The sequence below is a fragment of the Panthera leo genome, chromosome E3 (assembly GCF_018350215.1).
Source record: "Panthera leo isolate Ple1 chromosome E3, P.leo_Ple1_pat1.1, whole genome shotgun sequence".
Lineage (NCBI taxonomy): Eukaryota > Metazoa > Chordata > Mammalia > Carnivora > Felidae > Panthera > Panthera leo.
In genome coordinates, this window is record NC_056694.1 from 26,334,306 (window position 1) to 26,355,090 (window position 20,785).

A 20,785-nucleotide genomic window follows, 5' to 3' on the forward strand; every position below is an offset into this window, starting at 1 on the left:
CACTGAAGTTTTATTACCCAGGAAAGGACACATGACTCTCAGAAAGAAGGGATAAGTAGTCAATGACACTGTTACCAAGTCCCTGAGCTGGGACTCAAATCCAATGCTGCTTCCCTCCAAAGCACATGCTGTCTCCATTATAGAAGCACCTAACTGTTGAGCTGTGTCCACTTCAAGGCAAGATCTTGAACCACTGCACGCCTCGCTGACAGCCCTGGCCAATGCCTCTTGTCCACCTTATTTATCCATGGTAACCGTTTTCCCTCTCAAGAGCGAGTTCGGACAATAAATTCTGTGGTCCCCACTGTAATGTACAAGGCTGAAAATATCAGCTCAGTGAGGGCTGAGGTCTTTGTTCTGTTTCCTGAGTGCACTTGGAACACCTAGGTGTTCTAAGCACCTAGGACAGAGGATGGCACATAGTGAGTAGGTGGTCAATAGGTGTGTGTTGAATTGATGGATGTTGAATGGATGATCAGTAACCCACACAGGTAGCTGCCACGTAAACAAAAGCCGCACAGTGGGAAGAGGGTTGTTCTGTTAAAATAACTCCGAACATGCCTGGGTACCTGGCTCTTGGTCCCTCTACGGGGTTACAGCAAACTGTGCCTAGTTTGGATTTGGGGTTTTCAGTGATACATATTGAACACCCACTTCATATGGGATATGGACCAGTTGGGCATCCCGGATAAACGAGGTGAGTATTGTTCAAGGCCTCGTAAAGAACGGGGATGTTGGGGAAGGGGCCTCTCATGCAGGGTCAGAAATTAAACACACGAAAGTGAGCCCTGGGTGGCCTTGCCAAAGAAAAGGGAGGTAGATTATGTGCTCAGCACAGCCATGACATGAAGGCAAGGCTGATAACCCGTCCCTTTTATGCACACAGTGTGTCATGGGCCACTTCCAGCTGCAGAAGAAAGCCTGACCTTTGCAGAGGGGCTATAAAAAGACAGCCGAGCTCGCTCCTTCTCTCCCCACAATGTACCTTTAACAAAGGAAGAGAAGTGAAGGATCTCTTGTGTTCAAGTGAAATGTATGTGAAGGCGACTTGGCGTTTTGTCAAGCTAATGGCCAGAGCACAGAGCGACAAACAAGATGCTGCTTTGGCTGGGATGGCCTCATGTGGCCTGGCGAGAGTTGGACAGTGGGGCTGCCAGCCGAGAGGGGCATCTTTTAGGCCAGCTTTCCAGCACCATCAGACTGGGGCGGGGGACGGTTCTAGAAGATGCTCGAGAACTCCAGAGCCAGGAGTCCGAGATCACTGACAAAGCTAACTCTCAGACTTAGAAATCGCATCTACATCTGCGAGGGGCTCAAACGGATAGGTTGAAGGGCATCGTACCCTCCAGTGAGAGCATTCAAGCGGCCAAGGACTAAAACATCCCAGAGGATGACAGTTGCTGAAGGTTCAGAGAAAGTGAGCAACCTGTTCGTTCTCCCCATCCCTTGCAGCCTAGGGATGGGATGCAGGAGGCTCGAGTCCGCAAGGATGACGAAAAGGCACGTGTTGTCAGACACCCTTGAAATAATTTCTTAAATTCCTAGAATATGCAACATTGTACTATCTCCATACACCTGGTTTATTTTTTTCCAGGGCTGGAACAGGGTCGCTGCATTTCTGTGGTCGAGATCAATACGTTGTTTCCTGGGACCATACTGAAGGAAATAGCAGTCTTTGAATATTAGTCACACCCAGGAGGTGGAAATTAGATAGAGGGAGGTGACAAGCAGATTGTCAGCTTCCATCTCACATTTAATCGTGAGCCATGTGCCCGATGGAGTCAAGGGCAGATGGGTGGCTTTCCTGCAATAAATGTTAATATGTAATTCTCCTATCCCCCCTTTTCCTCCCCCCTCCCCATCCCCTGCTCCCCTATCTTTCTGCCAAGCCGTAGCACAGGCACCTCTGTCTAGCATTCCGTGGGGTCAGAAGAGTTCTCGCATCCTGGTGCAGGCCCTTGTTTTCTCCAAGCCTTTAGATTTCACAGGCTGGTAAAATAGATTCAACAAATATTTATTTATTGAGCGATTCTTGTGCCAGGCGCTGAGGAGATAACAGAGCACAACACAGATAAAAACCCTGCCCACATTCCAGTGTCAGACGGAAGTGATTTGGGACTCTGACCTGGGATTGCCCGCTTTTCACTTTGCTAAGTTAGGACTTAAGGAGAGAGACAGACCTCCTGTGATCATCATTATTATCAATTTCTCCTTAGGAGAAGATGGTTTTTTTAACCTCCATCAGAGTGAAAGGGCATACTCTTACTATTTTTTTAAAAAGCTTTTGTTAAAAAAATTTTTTTTTAATGTCCATTTATTTTTGAGAGACAGAGATACAGAGTGTGAGTGGGGGGAGGGGCAGAGAGAGAGGGAAAGAGAATCCCAAGCAGGCTTTGCACTGTCAGCACAGAGCCCAGTGTGAGGCTCGATCTCACGAACTGTGAGATCATGACCTGAGTGGAAACCAAGAGTCGGACTCTTAACTGACTAAGCCACCCAGGTACCCCTAAAAGCCCTTAAGTAATCTCTACACCCAATGTGGGGTTCGAACTTACAACCCTGAGATCAAGAGTCGCATACTCCACTAAATGAGCCAGCCAGGCTCCCCAGGCATACTCTTAAAGGACACATTTTTTTTTCAATGATTTTATTAGAACCTTATTATATGCAAGTATAAGTTGTTGGGATTCAGCTACACAAACAAAACCGCTTTGGGTGTGGGAGAGAGCACTTTAAATAGTGTGGACAATTTTGCTCACTTCTTTACTTAAAGAGCTGACTTCCCCTGGTCTCCCATTTTCCATGTCTTAACAATGGCTCCTTCACCATGCTGAATGCTTAAAGATATGTATTATTTATACAACTTGGTCGATAACTCAAACCAACTCCTTCATCAGGTGCTCAACCGATGGTTTCAAAGTTGGAGAAACATCAGACTGTGAGGGTCAGCGAGAGACAGAATATCAGTTTCCAAGACAGCAACTTTCTACTAGATTTTGAAATGTATTTTCTTCTTTCAACATTATATTGAAAACAGTTTTCTTTTTTTTTTTTTTTAAATTTTTTTTTCAACGTTTTTTATTTATTTTTGGGACAGAGAGAGACAGAGCATGAACGGGGGAGGGGCAGAGAGAGAGGGAGACACAGAATCGGAAACAGGCTCCAGGCTCCGGGCCATCAGCCCAGAGCCTGACGCGGGCTCGAACTCACGGACCGCGAGATCGTGACCTGGCTGAAGTCGGACGCTTAACCGACTGCGCCACCCAGGCGCCCCTGAAAACAGTTTTCAAGCATACAGAGGAACCAAATGAATTGTGCAGAGGACGCCCACTACTGCCACTTAGATTCTACCGTGAATGTTTAACTTGACTTGCTTTCTCATGTCTGTTCGTTTATCCAGCCCCCTCTCCACCCATCATCCCAGCTCGTCTTCTTGGTACATTTCAAAGGCAGCGGCTGAAATCAGTACACATCACCCCTAAACACTTCACCATGCATTTCACTCCCTAGAATCCAATTTGTGTTTATGATTTTTTTTTTTTTTTTGAGGTAAAACTGAGATACAGTGAAATGCACAAGTCTGAAGTGGACTATTCAATGAGTTTTGACAAATGTGTAATCCAAATCCCTGTGCTGATCTATCAAGGGTAATTTAAACGAAATGCAATTTTTCTTCTGCTATGTGATGACTTTGAAATGCCCCTACCCAGTGAGACGAGACTCCACTGTAAATTGAACCTTATGAAAAATTCTCTTTACATGTCTTATTTTGCTCTTTTGCCCCAGACCCTGGAAAACATCCTCAGATGTCCATTTGGAAGCAATTGAGGCAGTTTGTGGGGTGGTTCAAGTTATCAGCATAAGAAGCATGGGTTTGAATCCCAGCTTTTCCAGTTTCTGGCTCTATGAACTAGGGCAAAGTATGTAGTGTGCCTATATGCCTCAGTTGCCCCATCTACAAAATAGAGGTAAAGATAGAACCTCCCTCATAAGGTTGTTCTGTGTGAATGAGTTAAATGATATAACGGCCTTAATTAGAACATTGCCCACCACGCAGCAGACATTCAGGACAGGCTGACCTGTATCACCACATTGGTAGGAGGAGACAGGGAAGGAGCTCTCGTATCTGACTCATTGACTTTGTAGACAGTGGCTTTTGGAACTCAGTGATTTTATGGTCCTCTCCGTTCTGAGTCTCTCTGGCTGAATTGGCCTTCCAGCCAGAAATTTAATGACTGTCAAAATTCTCACCATGACATCACCAGACAATGTCAGTGGGAAGTCTGTGTCCATAAAATGACTCAAACTAGAAGAACTGGAGCAGGTGGGGGATCGGGTTCTTACTCTTTAATTGTGTTGGGTTTTAGTGTAAATATCATGGCCTTGAATTTAATATTGCGCCATTTTATTGGCATCAAATTGCATTACAGACTCATTAGCTCTCTCTTGGCCCTTCATCTCTGCCGGACCAAAGCTTTCCTTTGACTGATGTTGGTTTCATTATTCAGGACTCTGAAACAGTGTCTTTGAAAATGGAGATCAGGGAAGGACACTTTCTGGTGGACAAGCTCTGTATTGATGTAGGGATACTTTGCTAGACTTCTGAAGGAAGACTCATTCATTGTTTCTTTCATTCAGTCAGCCATTCAACAATTAGTAATTGAGTATGTGCAAGACAGTTATGGTCCCGTTTGCAAAAACTCTCACAATATATTTAAAAATACAAGCACTTATTTAGTAATCACACAAATAATGAATCACAATCAGGATAGAACTCATCTCACAGCAGCCCTTGGAGCAGATCCTATTGGTTGCCTGCTATGGCAAAGGCTGATAATTGTCCCCTAATATTTATTTCCTTTCTTTTCTGTAGTCACAAAACACTTATTTTTAGCAGGATACATGCTATCTAGGGTAATGACTACATTTCCCAGCCTCCTTTGCTGTTCTATGTGAGAAGTAAGGGAGATGATTCATTTTCAGAAATACCAAATAAAAGCTGTGCTGTCTATTAACAATAGGTTTACCACCTATCGGAAATATATATGAGTCCTCTACCCACCCACAATGGAGTCCCAAACCCTTACACACTTCACTTCCTGGTTCTTTTTCCCCCTTTCCATTTCGCGGGCTTATTTTCATGGGCTTTGCGATGAGATTGAGCCAAAGAACAAAGGAGGGACTAAAAGTCTGTGTGTTGTCAGGAAATATACATTTGTTCCAATCAGACTACTTTTTGCCTTACACGGGCATAGGTGACATTTGGGGTAAGGCTGTAACCTCTGTGGTACTCAGCCAATGAGGAATCAGGAGAGGGACTTGCACCCTAAGAGATAAATTGTCTGCTGTAACTGCCCTGAGTGCACCTGTCCATCTGACACCCGCTCTTGCAAGACCATTGATTAAAGCCTCACTTCACTGTGCTCCGAGGCCCCACGTCCCTCCTTTGATTGAGTCAGTGGCCTTATTTCTCACATTCTATAAGGCCGTGTATGATTCTAGGACCAATTCCAATGTATGGAAGGGGTTCTCTCATATCACCAAGCAATTGTCCAAAACTAGCTCGGTGTCCAACAACTCAACTCAACTCTGACATTATGTACCTGGAGACAGTCAGATTCCAGTCCCAAATAGGTCCCCTTACCACCTCACTTTGGGTGCCATTTGCAAGACTAGTTTGTCACCTGTGCTTCTGCTATGAACTGAAATGCCTCCCCACCTCATGCCATGACCAGCCCTGCATCAGGGTTACGAGGACGAAGCACACTCACGTGATCTGAGACCCCAGTGGGGATTATTATAAGGATCCAAAGAAATGAGGCCACAGCCTCTCACTCAAATAGGAATGAGGTCTGGAATGTCATCCAAGCACACGGTGGCTGTAGTGTCCCAACATCAATCATTCTTGGACACCCACCATTCTTGGATCAACTTCTTATTCTCCCTGCTTCTTCCTACCCTCCCCTGACCTGCCATGGTATCTATTTTCTCAAGGTCTTTGCATATTTTTTTTCTTTAAGTTTATTTATTTATTGAGAGACAACAAGTGGGGAAAGGGCGGAGGGGTGGGGACAGAGGATCTGAAGCAGGTTCCGTGCCAACATCAGAGAGTTTGATGTGGGGCTCAAACTCACAAAACCATGAGATCATGAGATCATGACCTGAGCCGAAGTTGGACACTCAGCTGACTGAGGCACCCAGGTGCCACAAGTTTTTTGCATATTCTGTGACTTCTGCTTAATTCTGAATCCCGGTTCATCATGACTTATGCGTCTCATTCAGAATCCCTATGGGAAAAGATAGGTTTGGGGCATTTGGTCACCACCTAGTAGTGGGTGGCATTGTTGCAAAGCTGTGGGGCAGACTCCCTTGTTCCTGGCTGCCCTGGTCCAGTCACTTGAGAGTGAATATTTAGAAACATATGCATCAACTTGACATTGCTGTGACATCCAAAGAAGTGTGATTGATGAATTTGTCTCTCTGAAGAGGATAGACCAGCATGGGTGTTCTGAGCTGTATGTGACACGAGCTGTGTGATAGTCGTGCATACGAGAACCAATAGGAAATTTTTAAAGAAATGGTAATAGATCATTTATCATATATGGTTTGAGAGGCCCTGAGAAAGCTGCAGGAAAGGACTGTGACCCCAACTTCCAGAAGATTCCTCAGCCACACAGCAGAACTGGGCCAACATGGGAGCTGCTGCCTCAGCCTCCACCGGAGAGCTGCCTATGAAATCAAGGCCCAGCTGTGGGTGGCAGAACCACCCCACCTTTGCCACCAGCCATATTACCAAAGCAGGTGTCTTGGGTGGATTCTGTCCCTCGGCCGGAGAATCCAAGAATGTGTCTGGGTTTCCAGTCCGAGATGCAGAAGAAGGGCTGCTGGAGAAGGCTGGAATGGATGGCCAATGAATGCCACCGTGTCCATTCACAAATTCCAGGCTCTTTTTTTTTTTTTTTTTTTAACATTTATTCATTTTTTGAGAGACAGAGAGACAGAGCATGACTGGGGCAGGGGCAGAGAGAGAGGGAGACACAGAATCCGAAGCAGGCTCCAGGGTCTGAGCTGCCAGCACAGAGCCTGATACAGGGCTTGAACTCATGGGGACTGTGAGATCTTGACCTGAGCCAAAGTCAGACGCCTAACTGACTGAGCCACCCAGGTGCCCCCACAAACTCCAGACTCTCGTGACAACAAGCCTGATGTCCTGCTCCCCGCTGTCACATGCCCCTCAACCTCCGTGCATTTGCACATTCTGTTGCCATTACCTGAAATGGACTCCCCGCATTCCTGCTACCCAAAATCTTATTCATTCATTCAACCCTTGCTGGGGACACCAAGTTGAATATGGCCAAGTCCCTGCTTCCAAAAACCTCATCACCTGGTTAGGGAGATAGAAATGTAAATTAACCTGCCTTTCCAGAATGCTCCCTTTCTGTGCTATAAAACACTTTACACTGTGAAAGGGAGTCAAGGACCAGGTTTAAGCACTCAGCTCTGGGGTCAGATTTGCCAGCTGTGTGACTTGGTAGAAGTTGCTTACCCTCTCTTAGCCTCACTTTCCCCATGTGTGGAATGGCCTTAATAACAGAGCCTGCCTCACTGGGCTCGTTCTGACTATTTCAGGAGATGTTGCATGGGCAGGACTCCGTCCAGGAGGCACATGACATCTATCAAACGCAATGTCCTTTCCCATCCTTCAAAGCCTGATCATATGTCTTATCCCAGTCCTCATGAGCCTTCCCCAAGCCTTCGGTGAGAAATGAGTCACCTCAACCCTCTCTCTTCCTCTTACTAGCATTTTCCTCCACGGGATACACCTCTGGGATATCAGAAATGCTGGGAGGACTGTGTGTATATATTTGCTGACCTTTTAAAAAAAAAAAAAAAACAACAGGAGTGGCCTTAGTCAAATATTAAACAATAAAGGCTATTTTTTTATTTAATTGAATTAAAAAAAAATTTTAACATTTATTTATTTTTGAGAGAGAGTGCAAGTGGAGGAGGGGCAGAGAGAGAGGGAGACACAGAATCCGAAGCAGGCTCCAGGCTCCGAGCCGTCAGCACAGAGCCCCACATGGGGCTTGAACACAGGAACAGTGAGATCATGAGCTGAGCCCAAGTTGGACGCCTAACTGACTGAGCCACCCAGGCGTGCCCCCCCTTTTTTTTTCCTAATTTTTAAATGTTTATTTATTTTTGAGAGAGAGAGACAAAGAAGACTGTTTTTAATGAAATAAGAATCAAAAGTCAGTGAAAAAGTGGCAGTTTTCTGAACCCTCCCATGCAGTGCGTCTGGCGTTTCAGTCCCTGAGCTTGGAGCCCCGGGATGTTTTCCTTCACCTTCCCCTCTGCCTGGCACAAGGTGAGAACCCATGGAGGTGTGTAATAAATTAATAATAAATGAATTTGTGTTTGTACACATACAGCAGATTTTCCAAGGCCGAAGTTCTGAGGCTTGTACCTTGTACTCTTTGGAGGAAATGAGCTATGGAAATCGATTATCGGCTGGAAAAACAGTAAGAGCGAAGCATCATTTACTCAGTGTAGTGGGGTGAATCGTGGCCCACTGTGAGAGCATCGAAGACAGGTATATATTGGTCTCTGAGCCTGGTTCTTGGCACAGAGCTCCTTAAACCCTCGAAATTTCCTAGGTGATAAGAGCTCTAAGAGTATCTTTTGCTCTAATGAGATGACTGGGGCGGGGGCTCCTGGATGGCTCCAGGATTGGGGGTGGTCACCAGAGAGATCAAGCCATGATTAGAAGCTTGGAATTTTCAGCACCCCTGCCACTTCTTTTCTTTTTAAATTTTTTTTATGTTTATTTATTTTTGAGAGAGAGACAAGGTATGGGTGGGGAGGGGCAGAGAGAGGGGGATACACAGAATCTGAAGCAGGCTCCAGGCAACACAGAGCCTGATGCGGGGCTTGAACTGACAAACTGTGAGATCATGACCTGAGCTGAAGTCGGCCGCTTAACCGACTGAGCCACACAAACGTCACTCTGTTAATATTCCTCCCATTTCATAGATTAGAGGGGAGATTGAAGCAAAGCGAGATAAAGAGGTTTATACCAAAACGGCGGCCACTTTGCTGTCTCTGCATGCCTGAGCCTCCCCCTTCTTCCCAAGAAGTGCTGGGACTTTCCTTGAGGGATACCCCTCCTACAGTCCCCGTGGGTTGGGCAGGGCTTACCCCACCTCCAACTGTAGTAGTCAGTGGGGGCCACATGTACCATAGACTGGATGGTTCAACCAACAGAAATGTATTTTCCCATAGTTCTGGAAGCTAGAGGGTCCAAGATCAAGGCACTCAGGGTTCGGTTTCTGGTGCAAGCTCTTCTCCTGGCCTGGCCTACAGATGGCCACCATCTTGCTGTGTCCTCACAAGGCCTTTCTTTGGTGTGCATGTGCATGGAGAGAGACCCCTATGTTTTCTTATCATGACACCAGCCCTATTGGATTAGGGCTCACCCTTATAACCTCATTTCATCTTAATTACCACTGAAAAGCCATTTCCAAATACACTCACATTAGGGGTTAGGGCTTCAGTATATGAATTTTGAGGAGACACAACTTAGTCTACAGAACCAGCCCAGACCAGGTGTATCAGCGCATTCTCTAACTTAGTCACTTTTATTTATTTTTTTAAAATTGTTTTTGGGGAGGTGTCTGGGTGGCTCAGTCGGTTAAGCGTCCGACTCTTGATTTCAGCTCAGGTCATGATCTCACGGTTTGGGAGTTCGAGCCCTGCATCTGGCTCTGAGCTGATGGTGTGGAGTCCGCTTGGGATTCTCTGTCTCCCTCTCTCTCTGCCCCTCCCCTGCTCACTCTCTCTCTCTCTCAAAATAAAGAAATAAACATTTAAAAATAAATAGGCACCTGGGTGGCTCATTTGGTTAAGCATCAGACTTCAGCTCAGGTCATGATCTCACGGTTCCTGAGTTTGAGGCCCATATCTGGCTCTCTGCTGTCAGTGTGGAACCAGCTTTGAAAACTCTGTCCCCCTCTCTCTGCCTCTCCTCTGCATGTGCGCGTTTGTGCTCTCTTCATAAGCATTAAAAATTCTTTTTAAATAAGAATAAAAATAAATAAAATTTTAAATGTTTTTTAAATTTATTTTTGAGAGAGAGAGAGACAGCACACGAGTTGGGGAGGGGCATAGAGAGAGAAGGAGACATGGAATCCAAAGCAGGCACCAGGCTCCCAGCTGTCAGCACAGAGCCCAATGCGGGGGCCCGAACTGAACCATGAGATCATGACCTGATCCGAAGCCAGACACTTAATCGACTGAGCCACCCAGGCGTTCCATACATACATATATATATATATATATATATATATATATATATATATATATATATTTATTTATTTTTATTTTATTTTTTTTAAATAAATTCAACCCTCAATGTGGGGCTTGAACTCGGGATTCCAAGATCAAGAATCGCATGGTCTACCAACTGAGCCAGCCAGGCACTCCTAACATGGCCACTTTTAGCATATATCTCAAGTCTATCTCTAGGCATGGCCTTTGCTACAATTTCCAGGCAAGCACAGTTCTCTCTTCCTCTATGACGAGTTTAATGTGAAGAGAACGTGAGGGGAGAGCCACTGCAGGAGATGGAGGAGGCCTGGCAGAGAGGGCCCCAGCTTAGAAAAAAGCAGAGTCAAGAATAGGATGGAGAGTGTCTGGATCGAACTGTACTGAAGCAGGATCTCCTGGGTATCTCACTTAACATGACACAATAAGTTATTTTTTTAAATTTTATTTTTTTACTTTACATCCAAGTTAGTTAGCATATAGTGCAACAACGATTTCAGTAGATTCCTTAGTGCCCCTTACCCATTTAGCCCATCCCCTCCCACAACCCCTCCAGTAACCCTCTGTTTGTTCTCCATATTTAAGAGTCTCTTCTGTTTTGTCCCCCTCCCTGTTTTTATATTACTTTTGTTTCCCTTCCCTTATGTTCATCTGTTTTGTCTCTCAAAGTCCTCATATGACTAAAATCATATATTTGTCTTTGACTGACTAATTTCGTTTAGCATAATACCCTCCAGTTCCATCCACGTAGTTGCAAATGGCAAGATTTCATTCTTTTTTTGATTGCTGAGTAATACTCCATTGTATATATATATACCACATCTTCTTTATCCATTCATCCATCGATGGACATTTGGTCTCTTTCCATGCTTTGGCTATTGTGGATAGTGCTGCTATAAACACACAAGAAGTTATTTTTTAGCTATGTTTCTGTCACTTGCAGCCCAAAGAACCCAGACTAATAGACGATGGTCCAGTGGCTAAGAGTAGTAGAGATGGGATCTGAAAGCAGGTCTCCTCAGCTCTAAGAGGCTCAATCCAGGATTTCCTGAGAAGCATCTTGGTGCTTAACTCAGGAGCCATCCTCTTTGTGCTGAGTCCCAGATGGCAGCTGAGTTCTGACATTTTTAAAGCATTCCACCTTTGCTCTCTTTAAATGGTGTTGGGAGCAGGGAAGGTGCAACTGACATAAGTAAATAAAGATAATGATTTAAATAAATCCAGGTTAGCTAAAGAAATCCCGATTATTTCAGAGAGTGCTCCCCGTTATGAAACAAAACAAAGCTTCTCAGGGACCGAGGCCCCAGTGTATGTCCCGACAACACAGACAACTCCCAGTAAGTAGGTGGAGAAGGGGCTTCTTGGTCAACCTCCTGGAGTCTTGCCCCCTGGCTTCTCTGGAGCCGGATGCTGGTGTTCAAGGCACAGCTCTGCTAAAGCTGTGTGACCCTGGGCAAGGGGCTGAACCTGCCTGTGTCTCAATTTCCTCCTCTGAACAATGGGGAAAATCATAGCGGACGTTTCATAGCATTGACAGGAGGCGGGAGCGTGTGTAAAAGGATTAGCCCAATACCGGCCCACAGTAAGTCTTCTGTAAAAGCTGCTATTGTGATTCCCAAGGCTGGCTCCTCCTCGTTCAGATCTCAGACCAAATGTCAGCCGACCGCGAGAGCTTCCATCTTCTAGAGGGCAACCCCCCGCCCCCGCCCTTCTCACTCCGTCGCGCAGTGTTATTTCCTTCAGAGCATTTTCTGCTATGGAATCCTTTCTCTTTTGGTTTCCTTTTTTAAGAAAGGCTGTATGTAGGCTTTACGGAGGGCAGGGACCTTGTCGATTGCTATTGCCCCAGCTCCTGGCCTACTGCCTGGCACGTAGTAGGTACTCAGTAAATATTGGTTGAATAAGGGACTGCAGCACAGTGGCAGCGGCCGCTTCCGTGCCCAAGCCTGCCACGCCACCAGCGCCACGACTTGCTTGGCTGGGGGGTGGGGAGGCACACCCTGGGTGTGAGTCCTTTTCTCCTCCTTTTCAACTTCCCAGTGTAACTTTATGTGAGCACAACTCCAGAAGCTCCCAGGACAAGGCCACCGCCCCGGAATCAGGGCCTTCCCAGTTCTGCCTTCGGGGAGGGGAACGGGGGTGGCCCGCGGGAAGCCAGTTACGAGCGCCTCCTGAAGTCCCTCCCGCCGCCCCGCGTCGCTCTAAGGCGGAGGCCGGGGAGGGGGCCGCGCCGCCCGCCCGCTCTGCGCTCGGCTCCAGACTTCGGCATTTCCTCCCCGCTAGCTGGCGCGGATTCGCCTCCCCTCGGAAGAGGAAACTCCTGGGGCCGAGTAACGGGAACAAGAGCGGAGGAGAGCGGACACGAGCGCGGAGGGGGAGCCCGGGAGTGCCGCCCAGGGTAGGAGGCAAGCCGGGCCGGGTCGGAAGCTGGCCGCGGGCGGCGCGCCGGGCGGGGCGGGGAGGGCCGCCGGGCGGGACGGAGCTCGCAGCCCGCGCAGGGCGCGGCCCGGGGCCCGGGAGCGCAGGGCGGGCCGCAGCTGGAAGGAAAACTTGAGCTGGGAGAGGAGGCCGAGCTGGAGGGCGCCTTACCCGGACCCTGCGAGGGGGGAGCCGCCGCGGAGGCGAAGGAGACCGGGACCGCGGGGCTGCCGGGGCGCTGCCCGCATGCTGGGCCGGGGGCGCCGCCGGGGCTCGCGCCCTGGGCTGCAGGGCCGCCGCTGTCCCGGGCGCCCGGTATGTCGGTGCACTACACCCTCAATCTGCGCGTCTTTTGGCCCCTGGTGACCGGCCTGTGCACTGCCCTTGTGTGCCTCTACCATGTCCTCCGGGGAAGCGGGGACGACCGGGCTGAGCCCCCCGACGGTGCGGACAGCGGCTTCCCGCTGCTCAAGGTGGCCGTCCTGCTCCTCCTTGGCTACATCCTCCTGCGCTGTCGCCACGCCGTCCGGCAGCGCTTCCTGCCAGGGTCTCCCCGCCTGGGGAGACACTCCACCTTCTCTCCTAAACACTTCCGAGAGCCGAGCCTTGGCATCTTGCTGGAGAGTTACTACGAGCACGAGGTGCGCCTCTCTCCGCACGTGCTGGGCCACAGCAAGGCGCACGTGAGCCGGATCGTGGGCGAGCTGGTGCGGGCTGGCCGCGCCCGGGGGTCCCCGGGACCCATCCCCGGCGGGGCGCTGGCGTTGGCCTTCCGCGGAGACTTCATCCAGGTGGGCAGCGCCTACGAGCAGCATAAAATCCGGCGGCCCGACGGCTTCGACGTGCTGGTGCCACTGCGCCTCCCGCCGCTGGTGGCGCTGGAGCCTCGGAGCCTGGGCGCCGAGCCCGCGCTGGCCCCAGCCTTCCACGGCTGTTTCGTGTGCGCGCTCAAGGCGCCGCCGGGGGCCTCCGGGGGCCACTGGCTCCGGGACTGCAAACCCTTTGCCGACGGCTTCTGCGTGGACGTGCTCGGGCGGCGTCACCTCTCCGCCACTATGGTGCTTCGCTGGTTCCAGTCGCACCTGCAGCGTTCCCTGGCCACCGTGCGCTACAGCCTGGAGGGGCGTTGTCGGGTCAGCCTGACCCCCGGCGGCCTGGAGCAGCCTCCTACCCTGCACATCCTGCCGTGCCGCACGGATTACGGCTGCTGCCGCCTTTCCATGGCAGTGCGTCTCATCCCCGCTGTGCATTTGGGCGATGGCGTTTTCCTCGTGGCACCACCGCCGCCACCCTCACCTGTCGGGCCCCTGTCGGAGCTCCCGGGAGGCCTGCGCACTGATGCACTGTGGGGTGTGAATACAGCGCGTCAGGAGCAGAAGCTGCTGAGCTGGCTGCAGGAACGGGCCCCTCCAGGTGCCTGCTACCTCAAGTGCCTGCAGCTGCTTAAAGCTCTGCGAGACCTGGGCGCCCGCGGGCTGGACCCGGCGGCCGCCACCCAGTGGGGACGCATTCTGTCCTCGTACATGCTCAAGACAGTGCTGCTGGCGGTGCTGCTGCGTGAGGGGGCTCCGGTTCAAGGCTGGGATGAGGCACACCTGGGTGAGCGGTTGGAAGAATTAGTGCAGTTCCTTAGAGACTGCCTGCTGCGACGCCATACGCTCTTCCACTGCGTCCTGGGCCCTGGTGGGGCCGCTGCCGAGGTGGGCCCACTGCCCAAGGTTCTGCGTGAAGCTGCCCCGGTTGACCTCCTGGCCGCGTTCGACAGACATGCCCGGGAACTCGCGGCTGCGAGGTTGCTGTCCACGTGGCGAAGGCTGCCCCAGCTTCTCCGGGTCTATGGGGGTCCTCGCTACCTTGCCAGGTGCCCCCCACCCCGGAGTCAGCGCACCCAGGGCTTCCCTGAAGATGAACCATAAACCTTGACAGCGCCTCCACCTGGCCAAAAGCTCCTAAAGCCACCCCCCCCCCCCCCGCGGGGGGTGGGGATGGCAAGAAGCCAGTTTATCGCAAGGAAATGAGCTGCCACAGGTGTTGGAAAATTCGGAAGGTGACATCTGGTGACTTATTATGTCACCCCTGGCTCCAAAGCCAGTATAGTTATGGCATCTTTTTCACACCCACCAGCGTGTCCGGAGCAAGCCACAGAAAGACATCCAACCCCAGCAGCTAAGAGTTGGTCCAAATGTTGATTTGTGTGAAATGATTCTGTAGAAGGATCCAGCTTTTAGGGAAGTCCAGTAAAGGAAGCAAGAAATAGCTGCAGAGAAAGTTTCCGCTGTCGGTTTTTGAGACACAGATCTCTGGCCCCCAGATTTAAAGAAGCTAATGTTTTTTTGATATAACTACTTGCTAGGTCCTGGGTTCCTGATGGTCTTCCTAAAAATCGGAATCTTTACAACTGGAATTGAAGTTCTATTCTAGGGGCTAATGTTCTGAGGAACACAGTTTCCACCGTTCAAATTAATATTCATGTATTTTTTAAATGGTGCAATCACGGGTGTCTGACAGGATTGCAAAGAATGAAGTCACATATGTTGAGAGAGAGGTCGTCTAGAGTTGGTTAGAGAAACTCCCAGAGCAAACAGCACTGTATTTTGATCAGACCTTTCATTTTGTGCTAATGGCCAGTGCCAAGTTGTTGCATCTGAAAGGGAGACTAGTTCCATTTGTCATTAAGAAATGTGCAGTCTTAAAAAGCAGGCTTGCTTAACATCCCTGCAGGCATACAATGGGGTGAGTACCAGTCAGCACCCATTCATGGAGAGCCTACCGCCAGCCAGGCACAGTGCAGAGTAGCAAAGAATCCATGTTTAGCACGACGCTGGTGAGGACATAGAAACGTGTTGGGTTTTGAGGAAGATGTAGTTCGATCTTCGTCTATGAAGATGACTCACCATAGCTTGCTGCTGGCTAGAGACAGAAACATGTTGGTTGGTTTGTTTGTTTTCAGCCTTTTTAACACAACCCTCTGCCCGGTGATTTCTTTCCGAGTGTCATGAGATGACGAAGAGGCAATGCGGGCTGTAGTGCCTAGGATGTGGTCAGCTCTCTCAGTCAGTGCTCGGTGATGGTTAAAAGTTCCTCTCCCATCGCCCCCCCCCCCCCCCCCCCCCCCCCCCCCCCGCCGCCCCACAGCCTTTAAGTAAGTGGTCCTAAGGCCAACTTGAGGAGTAGTTGATTCAGCCCAGGTCTTGCAGGGCCTTTCGCAAAGAATTCAGTATCCTGGGTTCTGGGCTCCCTGACTGATCAGCCGAGGAGAGTAAGTGAGGGGGAGGTGAGGGGAGTCCTTGTCAGGAGTCTGCTGTTGTTTCTCTTTGGACATAAATGTCCCCAACTCGGCTGAGGTGTCAATAAGTCCACCATCCGCTTGCTTGCCAAATAGAAAATGTAACCAGTCCCACCCAGTGCTAGACTTGGGGACTTTTATTTATTATTATTTTTTTTTACAAAGACATGTACTTCCTTAGATTCTTAAAGGTAAAACTTGGAAGACAGAAGGAGCCATCTAAATGGGGCCATTGTTCAACTTCTGAGTTGTTTTGAGGGAATTCTTTAAACTTGCTTGAGGGGACCTACTTGGCCACTGCAGGAAGTCATTGTGAATAAATGGTTGGCAGGGTATCCTCGTGGGAGCTGAGGAGACGACTTCTGTCCTTTGTCACTTTGGACTGTAAGAGAAATAGTTGCAAATGTTGCGCCTCCTCTTTGAGGTTGTTCTGGGGACAGTTCCTCTTGATGACACAAAGGTCATTCCCAGCTTTGGAGGTCAGTGTTAGGTCATAAGGTACTGCATTTAGTAAAGGAATCCGTCTACCAACTTCCTGCGAAGATATAAACTGCACAGTGTTTCTTAAACTTACTTTTTAAAATAGATGCCAAGAGTACGTAGATCTTTATAAATATATATATATTTATAATGTTTCCATATCAGCCCCAATTCCCCCCGTAGTCATTAAGTCTACTGAAGTGGGGAACAGCAAGGCTATTGGAGGGATTATAAAGCTTTAAAAACTGAATTTTTCAGATGTTTCTAGCTGAGTCAATAGGTTCCTTTTTTTATTTTTATTTTTTAAATCATACTAGTCTTTTGAAGTGTAAATCTGGTAACATTCTGTTCTTGTAGTGTTTTTGTTATTTTTTTTCTTCAGGTTAATTACCCAAAGCCTCATCCATCCTCAAGATTTTTAAATTTTATTCTTATTTTTTAATTAATGGGGCATTGTGTTTGTGAATTTTTAAAATATTAATGTTTTATTTAAGTGCCATGCTGAGCAGTTGTTCTCTGCACATGGTAACCAAAAGTTAGAGATGTCGATCAATTTTGATCAATGTTTAGTGATCCCAAACATGTACTGTGTACAAATGAAATAATATGGCATATTAGCCAGGTGTGATGGTTGTCTGAGGCACTTAAATTAAGCTCAATTCTGTATTTTATCAGGGCTCTGTCATGTCCTTGATCTGAAATGTACATACACATTTTTGGTGTATACTTGGTACTAGAGATTCATTTATGCAAATATTCTTATTCGAGAAGCCTCACAATTGCTCATGTTAAAGAAAAAAGATGAATTGTCCAGCCAGTGCCCAAAGAAAAAGTTTTAGGGAAGATGACTCAGCTGTTTTGCCCAAAGACACCCTTCAGTAACTCCCACTGACCAGTCTTGGGAGCCGTCCCGGAAGGCTCATGCGCTGAGAGAAGGAGATGTTTTTTGCAAAAAGGAAATGGAAGCTGAAAGAAGAGAGAATGGAAGCATGGAGGGGAGGGAGAAATCTGAAGAATTCAGGAAGGAGGCCTTAAGAGAGAAGTGAAGGAAGAGACGGGAGAAGGGCAGATGGTGTGGAAATCACATGGGGGTGCAAGAGGTTTGGGTAGGAAACACATTTTTAGGTATGTGCTATTTCAAACCAGGGGTCGCAAACTCAGCAGCCTGCAGAAGTAAGGCAGGGAGATGAATATGGGAAGGGGTGGGTGGGTGGTGGGGACTGTGCCCATCTTAAGTGGGGCAGCCAACGTTCAGCTCTGCTGGGAAAAGGGTAGGGAGAGGCCGGAAATCAGGATTTTCTTTCAAGTGGAACTTTCTCATTTTTAAACAAAATAATTTTAAAATCTTCCAAACACCATGTGGGCCGAACAGAACATTTGCTGGAGCCTGGGGGCCACCAGTTTGCGGCCCCTGCCTTACACAGTATGTATAAGGTTATATTTATTGTTATGGAGATAATGTTGTTATACATTGTTGGGGTTGTGATACTTCAAGTTCTTTTTATCTCTCAGAGCTAAGCTTTATTGTAGAAACAAACCAAAAAAAAAAAAAAAAATTAACATGGCCACAGATAACACTTAACTCATAATTCCCAGGAGGACCCTCGATCCTGGAGTTGTTCATTCCCAGTCACATCCTCCAATCAAACCGCTGGGGGCCAGTTCTTGGCATTTCCTTCCTGGTGAGTTGGGGCTAAACTCCTTGGCTCAGTTGAAATTTGCAGATGAGTAATCAGGAAGGATTGCAGAAGAACTTGTTTCCTTTTTATTTGTATTTTGTTCTTATTTTTAAGTGAGTTTTTAGTAGGATCCCATACCGTGCCTTAGCAAGGATGGTTGGTGGCCGTGGACAACAGAAATCCAGTGCTGGGTTTTCAAGCTCCTACTGCCAAAGAATACCGTTCTGATCAGATGTTTCTACCCCTTTCTGACTTGGGATGGGATGTCCCACCAAAACGGACATCCTAGGATTTGGAAGGAATTAACCTAACATGCTTCCAAAGTATCTCTTTTAACCTCACGGAGTAAGTCACTCTTTCTGTAAAATGTGGCTTTTGACCTTGGTGAAGACTTAACTTATCCCTACCTACAGGGAGGAAGGCTATGACTTCCTTCCCCAGTAGTGGGGAAGATGAACCTCATTAACATTTCCAGTGACCCTAGAGAGGGGGGGAAAAATGTTCAGTGTTATCATCTTGGTGTTCGTTAATTTTTTTTTTTTTTAATCGTACATCTGTTACTTAGACACTACTGTTTGTTTCCATTTATACCTACATAGCACATGATTTGGTGGAAATTTAGCAAGTATAAGTTGGGAGAGGGTGAAGATAATATGCAATCATCTATACAGAGAGAATAGACTGAAAAAAATATATATAATCTGGTTTTTGAAGTATCAAAGATATTCAGGAATATTTTTAGCACCTTTTGCTTTAAAAAAAAATGTGCCTTGATTCAGTGACTTGACTTTAAAACATTCCTCTTATTTTATTGTTATTTTAAATGTGTATTCTGACCCCCAGCTATATATTATGATGTAGCCCATTGGCTGCAGTCATGGTGTATGGTTTGTTCCAGTAACAGAGACCAAAGAGTTAATCAAATATGATTCCGCTGCTACAGTTGTGTGATTCAAAGGAGTTTTCAATCACACCAAATTTCCATGGCCCAGGCAGTTGAGGCCAGCCATTTGTCTTCTATTTCAGGTTGGAGTAAATTTGCACTTTTAATCTTTTGGGTCATCTGGGGGGCCTTGTTCTTTTATACTTGGCTTTGTTAATAAAGGAACTTGTAGAAAACCCTGGACTGAGTGTCTGATTTGGGGAGGGCTCTCCTCTTCCCTTGGGGAGGGCATCCCATGGATGTACTGGCTTATGATTCCTTACACAAAGCTCACTTGACTTCTACCTCTGGGTGTCTGGGAGTCTTTTCCCACTCAGCAAAGCTAGAACAATTGTTCATCTAGAACTGGCACCATACACAGGTGGGAAAAGATGTTAGTTCATAGCTCTGAAGGTGTGCAGCCTGGGGTCCTGCCTTCAAGTCTTCTTCCTCGCCTAGAACCTTCTGCCTGGCTCCCCCACACACTCCCTAACACAGTTCAAGTCTTGGCCTGTAGCTAATTTATCGCTCAAGAATTTTGCTCAGAAATCTCTTAGGCCCCTGGGCCCTCTCCAAGTAGTAAACGTTTGCTAATAATGAAAAACCACCGGGCTTAGTGAAAGATGGAATCTTGGGGACGATGTAAGACTCCACAAAGCCTTGGAGCCAAGTGAAAGCTTAGAGAAACCTGCAGCCACAGGCTGATTAAACAGTAGTTGTGTAGGATACTTGCCCAGGGCAGAGGCGGTGTGTGTGTTTCATTCAGTTTTCAACAAGTGGGTATTGAGTCTTTACTGTCCCCAGTGTTGAGGACACGTGTAGAAATGACCGAGGCAGACGGGGTCTCCCTCTCAGGAACTCGCACACTAATTGTGAGAGGTTGGCAATTCAGTCGTTTCCATGCAGTGTGGTGGTTGGCGATGAGGAAGGGCTATGGAAACACAGAAGAGGGGCACCTTGTGCAGTTCAGGAGGTTCGGGAGAGCTGCTCGGAAGAAGTGGAGTCTAATGTGAGATCTAGAGGTAGGCAGGAATTCGCTAAGTGGAGGCAATTGGGTAGCAGAGGAATGTATCGAGAACAGAGATGAGTGGCTGGAAAGTGGGGGTGGGAGGGAAGAGGCTCCAGTAGCAAAGGATGGGGGCGGGGGGAGACAGGCAGGCGCCAGGAGATGGGGGTCCTGAAGACAGGGCTTCCCAAACCGGAGTGTGCAAATCACCAGGGAGACTGGTTAAATGCAGATTCTAACTCGGCAAGTCCAGGGTGGGACCTGAGACTTGCTTTCCCAACAAGCTCCCACATGATGGTGATGCCGCTGGCCCAGGGGCCACACTTTGATCACAAGGTCATACATACCGCGATAAAGGTTTGGACTGATCCTGGAGATATTGGTGAAACACTTCAGGTAAGGAATGACAGGGTCACATTTGAGTCTGGCCCACTCTGGCTGCAAGGTGGAGAATGGATTAAGCAGGGGGTGGCCATTTAATTTATTTTTGCCAATGAAGTTTTATAGACGGTGTATATACTGTCTATACTGGTAGAACTGAATAATTGCAACACAACCCTGAAAATACTTACTCAGTGGACCTTTACAGAAAAAAATTGGTTGGAAGTAATCAGGCTGGAAGTGTTCAGATCCTGCAACAGTCCAGGCCTGGGCAGGGGGCCTGAGGTGGG

The 20,785-nt window shown here is 48.0% G+C and overlaps 1 protein-coding gene across 1 annotated transcript; it reads left to right on the plus strand.

The window, feature by feature from the left end:
• The first annotated feature begins 12,374 nt into the window (after window positions 1-12,374).
• On the plus strand, window positions 12,375-15,838 carry ITPRIPL2 (ITPRIP like 2). The gene has a single exon (XM_042922617.1). The coding sequence runs from the start codon at window positions 13,059-13,061 to the stop codon at window positions 14,655-14,657; it is 1,599 nt and encodes a 532-aa protein (XP_042778551.1). The 5' UTR covers window positions 12,375-13,058; the 3' UTR covers window positions 14,658-15,838.
• Window positions 15,839-20,785: the final 4,947 nt, after the last annotated feature.

What these genes read in the sequence shown, in the direction of transcription:
- ITPRIPL2 (XM_042922617.1), top strand. Translation starts at nt 13,059, where the DNA reads ATGTCGGTGCACTACACCCTCAATCTGCGCGTCTTTTGGCCCCTGGTG.